The sequence below is a fragment of the Neophocaena asiaeorientalis genome, unplaced genomic scaffold (genome assembly GCF_003031525.2).
Source record: "Neophocaena asiaeorientalis asiaeorientalis breed wild unplaced genomic scaffold, Neophocaena_asiaeorientalis_V1.1 scaffold282, whole genome shotgun sequence".
NCBI classification, from domain to species: domain Eukaryota; kingdom Metazoa; phylum Chordata; class Mammalia; order Artiodactyla; family Phocoenidae; genus Neophocaena; species Neophocaena asiaeorientalis.
The window spans coordinates 1,059,076-1,065,084 of record NW_020172595.1 but is presented as its reverse complement, the minus strand read 5'-3'; the positions used below and the strand labels follow the sequence as shown (position 1 = coordinate 1,065,084).

Below are 6,009 nucleotides of genomic sequence, written 5' to 3'. Positions count from 1 at the left end.
AGCCACTTTCCTTTCTAAAGAAGGCAGGGGAGAAGATAAAGAGCTCGTGTGCGCAGCCGCAAAACGACAGGGGAGAGGGGCCCTAGAGAGGTTGTAGGTTAAGATGACTGGGATGACAATTTGTGACCAGACGTTCACGGGGAATGTGGAAGTGCAGCCTTCTGTAAACTACTCGGAGGTGGGGGGGTGGGGGGAGAGCTATCTGATTGGCCAGCAGTGAAAGAGAGGAATTGGATTACCTCTGGAATCCCTTGGGATCTTTTGGATAGCAACAATGTAAGGGAAAGAGAAAGTTTGTAGGTATCCTTCCCTCATTATCTCCCTTGACTTGGCTGAGTCTCCACTTTGCAAATCCTGAAAACGCTTTGGAAATAGATGGGGTGAGAACTCATAACACTGCTGAGAACATACCTGGCTTTGCTGGTTAGATTAAGAAATGAGTAATAGAAGACAAACATCTAAGAACAGGATCATCAGTTTTTTAGTCCATTCTGATGACCATATTTTCATGTCTGCCCTTAGGACCACCCAGCCTTCTGGGCCCTCCCCCCATGGCCAATGGAAAGCCTGGTGACCCCAAGTCAGGTGAGGAGGAAGGGGCCCTCATCCTTTGATTAGGTCCTGAGAAGGGAGCAAGGGAGGGACTATAACCCAGAAAGGACTTAAAATAAAAAGATCAGGAATTTTGTACTTAAATGAATGGAGAGATGTTGTGTATTGACAGCCTGGAAAAACTCAATGTTGTAAAAATGTCATTTCTTCCCAAACTGACCTATAGATTCAGTGCGCTCCCAATTATAATCCCTACAGTGTTTTTGTAGAAATAAACATTCTATGTTTTTGTATGGAAACGCAGAGGATCAGGGTGAGAGGTTGCAAAGATAATCTTGAAGTGGAAGGGCTTACTCTGAATATCAAGACTTATTGTAAGCCTGTAGTAGTTGTAACAGTGTGGTATTGGCCCAACAATGGATATATAAATCAACAGAACGGCATAAAGAGTCCAGTAACAGGCCCACACATATGTGGCCATTTCATTGATGATGAAGATGGAACTGAAATAGTGGTCTTTTCAGTAAATGATGCTGAATTAATTGGATATTCATGGGTAAAGAAATAATTCTAGAAAACAAATGTGTTTCATGGGCTTAAAGTAGATGAGAGCTTTTAAACAGACAAGAAACACACACACTAACTATAAAGGAAAGATAAACTGAACTATGTTAGAAAATATGAACTTCTGTTAATCAAATCACACCATTAAGAAGTTAATAGGAAGCCACAGAGTGGAAGATACTTGCAACAATATAACCAATAAAGCGCTGATATCTTGAATATATAAAAACTCTCTGACAACCTGTTAGAAAAATGGGCAAAAGACCAGAACAGCCACCTGATAAAAACCAATCTAAATACCCAAAAACATGGATAAGAACTCAACATCATTAGTCATCAAATAAATGCAAGATAAAAACACATAAGTTTGAAACTGAGCCCCTTGTGTACTGTTGGTGGGATTGTAAAGTGGTCCAACCACTATGGAAAACATTATGGAGATTTCTCAAAAAATTAAAAATAGAGCTACTGTATGATCCAGCAATTCCACTTCTGGGTATTTACCCAAAAGAATGGAAAGCAGGATCTTGAAGAGGGACTTGCACACCCATGTTCATAGCAGCACTATCCACAGTAGACAAGAGATGGAAGCCACCCAAATGTCTGTTGATGGATGAATGGATAAACAAAATGTGGTATAATCATATAATGGAATATGATCCAGCCCCCAAAAGGAAGAAAATCCTGTAACATGCTGCAGCACGGGTGAACCTTGAGGCCATGCTAAATGAAATGAGCCAGTCACAAAAAAACAACTGCTCTATGTTTCCACTGATCTGAGGTATCTAAAGTAGTTAAATTCATAGAAATGGAAAGTAGAATGGTTGTTGCCAGGGGCTGGGTGGAGGAGGGGAAAAGAGTTGTTTAGTAGCTATAAACTTTCAGTTTTGCAAGATGAAAAATTTCTGGAGATCTGTTTCCAACAAGATGAATTTACTTAACACTACAGAGATGTACACTTAGAAGTAGTTAAGATGGCAAAATTTATGTTACATGTTTTAACCACAATTTCAAAACAAAACACCACTTTTCACACTCACCAGAATGGCAAAAATGAAAAAGATCAACATTACCAAGTGTTGTCAAGGAACAACAGGTTGTCTGTGGAACAACTGCTGGTGGGGGTGTGAGTTGGTACAACCACTTTGGAAAAAAAAAGTTTGACTTCCTTAAACTTGAGCATACATATACTTGAGGACCCAGTAATATGTCTACTACGTATATACTCAACAGAAATGAATCCATGTGTGTACCGAAGACACGTATAAAAACGTTCATAGCAGCATTTTTCGTTATAGCCCCATACTGGAATCCACCACAGTAGAATGGCTAAATAAGTTGTATGTGCATACAATGAGATACTACACTGCAATGAAAATGAAGGAACTCCCGCTACAGGCAACCTGGATGAATCTCATAAACATGATGTTGAGCGAAAGGATCCAGACACAAAAGAATGCAGACTGTATGATTTCATTTATGCAAAGTTCAAAAACAGGCAAAAACTAACCTATGATGCTAGAAGTCAGGATAGCTGTTACTTTTGGGGAGTAGGGTGGGATAGTGGGGGAGGAGGGGCATGAGGGGGTGGGGCTTCTGAAGTGCTAATAAGGTTCTATCCCTTCTCTAGCCTGTGTTAGTGGAAACACAGGTGTGTTTACTTTGGTGATGATTGAGTTGTGCACTTAAAATTGTGTATTTTTTGGTATGTATATTGTACTTCAATAAAAAGTTTTTAAAAAATCAGGGCTTCATTATCTGGATTAAGCTAGCCATTGATCACCTTTCCATGTTTCTCTCTCTCTTGCTCTCTCTCCCTCTCTCCCTCTCCTTCTCTCTCTCTCTTCAGCTCTTCACAGAGGTCCTCCGGGATCAAGGGGACCAATGATCCCACCACTGCTGAGTCTCCCACCTCCTCCCCGGGGCAGAGGCCCAATTCGGGGAGGCCTAGGCCCCAGGTCTGGCCCATATGGTCGTGGTTGGTGGGGGGTCAGTGCTGAGCCTCCTTTTCCTGGACCAGGCCATGGGGGTCCCTCCAGGGGAGGCTTTCACAAAGAGCAGAGAAATCCTCGAAGGCTCAAAAGCTGGTCTCTTATCAAGAATACCTGCCCACCCAAGGATGGACCCCAGGTTATGGAAGGTGAGGTCCATTTTTTTTATGCCTGCACACATTGAACACCCATCACTCCCAAAGTGACCTCATGTCCAGAATGCCCATGGCTCTTCTTCTTTGGGCTGTCCTTTGTCCTTTTGAAGTAGGAGTAGCCCTGAATGTTTTTTCTCCCAGGAGAAAGACTACCATTCCATCATATCTGGAAATGGTAGTGAGTAGGAAATCTCACTGCCTTCTCTATCTCTGCTTTTTGTTACATTTGTTTTTTTTCTTACTCGCATTTTAAACTGCCCGGTTTTTGCTTGTTCACAGACAAATCTGACCGCCCCGTCTGCCGACACTTTGCCAAAAAGGGCCACTGTCGATATGAGGACCTCTGTGCCTTCTACCACCCTGGCGTAAATGGACCTCCTCTGTGAGACTGTGCCTTCCCATCCAGACTGGAAGGAGCCCTCTGACTTGGCGGCCATATACTTCCCTGTGGCCCTGTGATGGCTACCGCGAGGCCGTTCACCTGCCGCCCTCAGTCAGTGATGCCCAGCTCCATCACCACCTACCCCACTTGGGGTCCAGAGCTGTGTTCCGTGACTGGTGCACGGTGTGCACTCTTCCTTCTGATGCAGCCTCCAGAGACTCGTCTCCGGGACCCCATCTTTGCTCCATTCAACTGCCTCCTGGATCCTCTTCCCCCTCGCCAGCTGACTGCAGAACAGGAAACCTCTTTGGTGCTGTTTCTTGTGCATCTGTCCACCCAGCCGCAGGTAGCGCCCTGGATTCCTGAGAGCCCTGGAGCAGTTTCCTACCATTCCCTTCTCGCTGCTTGTTTTAAGTCCTTTTTATGTGACACCCCCTTCCCCCAGTGTTGTCAGCTGCTCTGTGACACTCACCAGCTTGTCTGACCTGGGGTCAAGTTGGGATGACTGGTGCAGAGTCACTCCTGAGAGGCCACGTTCCCTGCTTTTGGATTTTGTAGTTTCTGCATCAGTAGCATGATCTCCACCGCTATGGTCTGTGATCACTGTGCTTTGTGAGACTGTGCATCCCCTCATAGCCTTTCTCAGTGTCCATGGCATTTTTGTGACTTCCCAACGCTAGAGTGAGTTTTTCTGCCAAAATGCGTGGGGCCGTTGGTGGCCTCTAGACTTTCCCCACCTCCCGACGTGGGAGAACTGTGAAACTTCCACAAGGCTGCCTGCCTGGTCCTCCCCATTCTCCCGGTATCAGTTTCTCTGGGTTTGACACAGGCCCGAGAGGTGTCCTCTACCCTACCTCCTCTCCAGCCCATTTTAGACTATGTCATTGTGAGGCCACCAGCCCTTTCGTTTGAATTCTGTGAATCTCCACCTCGTCTAACTGTGGGTGGAACTTGGACAGTACTGTCGCCCTCTTCCAACCTTCTTCCCCTGCATCCCTGGCACTGGTTGTTTTCTGTGAAAACGGCAGTGAACAGGTTCAGTTTTGAACTGGCCCTGGGGAAATGGGTCAGGAGTTGTGTGGGCAAGAGGGAGGGATGAGAGCCGTTGGAGAACTGAGAATGAATTTTTTTTCTTTCTAACATGTTTTTATATTAGTAATAAATGCAGCGGAAACAAGCATTTTCTTTAATCCCTGTGTTCCAGTCATCTCAGGAGGTGCAAGTGAGGCTGTTCTTCTTGGAGTCAGTTTATTCTTCATTTAGTTCATACGCAGTGTTGCTAGAAGTTTCTTCCAGTCTGAGGAAGCCAGTGGCGTCCCATTAACCTATGGGAATCAACCCGACCAGGTTGCATTTTGTTCAAGGGTAAAGTTTTGTTGAGAAAAAGGAAAGGCCGGGTATCCATGGAGTAATTTTTAAACATTTTACCTGCATTTATGGTTTGAGGTTTATGGAGTGGTAATGACAAAGCAATCTTTCAACAAATATCTCTAGCATGCGTGTGGGCCAGGCAATGTACTAGATGCTAGAGAAAATGGAGAGCCGAAATCAATGCATTTAAAATCTACAAGAGGAGACACGTTAGTGAAAAAGTCACCAGTATGCGTGAAGTACCTGTCAGAAGTGCTATGAAGAAGCGAGACGGGGACTTCCCTGGTGGCACAGTGGTTAAGAATCCGCCTGCCAATGCAGGGGACAAGGGTTCAAGCTCTGGTCCGTGAAGATCCCATATGCTGCAGAGCAACTAAGCCCGTGCGCCACAAATACTGAGCCTGCACTCTAGAGCCCGCGAGCCACAACTACTGAGCCCGCGTGCCACAACTAGCGAGCCTGCGCGCCTAGAGCCTGTGCCCTGAAACAAGAGAAGCCACCACAGTGAGAAGCCCCAGCTCGCAGCAGCTAGAGAAAGCCTGCGCGCAGCAACGAAGACCCAATGCAGGGCATCCCTGGTGGTACAGTGGTTGAGAGTCTGCCTGCCAATGCAGGGCACGCGGGTTCGTGCCCCGGTCTGGGGAGATCCCACATGCTGCGGAGAGGCTGGGCCCGTGAGCCATGGCCGCTGAGCCTGTGCGTCCGGAGCCTGTGCTCCGCAACAGGAGAGGCCACAACAGTGAGAGGCCCGTGTACCACAAAAACAAAACAAAACAACAGGTAAGACCTTTTGTTATAAAGCAGAAACTAACACACCATTGTAAAGCAATTATACCCCAATAAAGATGGTTAAAAAAAAAAAAAAAAGACCCAATGCAGCCAAAGATAAATAATAAATACATTTATGTTTAAAAAAAGAAGGCGTGGTGAGGGAGCATGTAATAAACGGAGTCTGGGGAGATGGCAGGTGAGACAAGCTCTGAGCACAAGCAGG

At 45.7% G+C, this 6,009-nt stretch overlaps 1 protein-coding gene across 3 annotated transcripts in view; it reads left to right on the top strand.

The window, feature by feature from the left end:
• PRR3 (proline rich 3) overlaps positions 1-4,821 on the top strand; it is a 5,769-nt gene extending 948 nt beyond the window's left edge. For 2 of the 3 annotated variants that reach the window (XM_024738571.1, XM_024738569.1), the window contains 3 exons: positions 523-585; positions 2,966-3,256; positions 3,542-4,821. In XM_024738571.1, the coding sequence (XP_024594339.1) occupies positions 523-585; positions 2,966-3,256; positions 3,542-3,648 (461 nt within the window). In that variant the 3' untranslated portion in view covers positions 3,649-4,821. The remainder of the gene's footprint in view (positions 1-522; positions 586-2,965; positions 3,257-3,541) is intronic. The other variant, XM_024738570.1, reaches the window with a different exon arrangement.
• Positions 4,822-6,009: the final 1,188 nt, after the last annotated feature.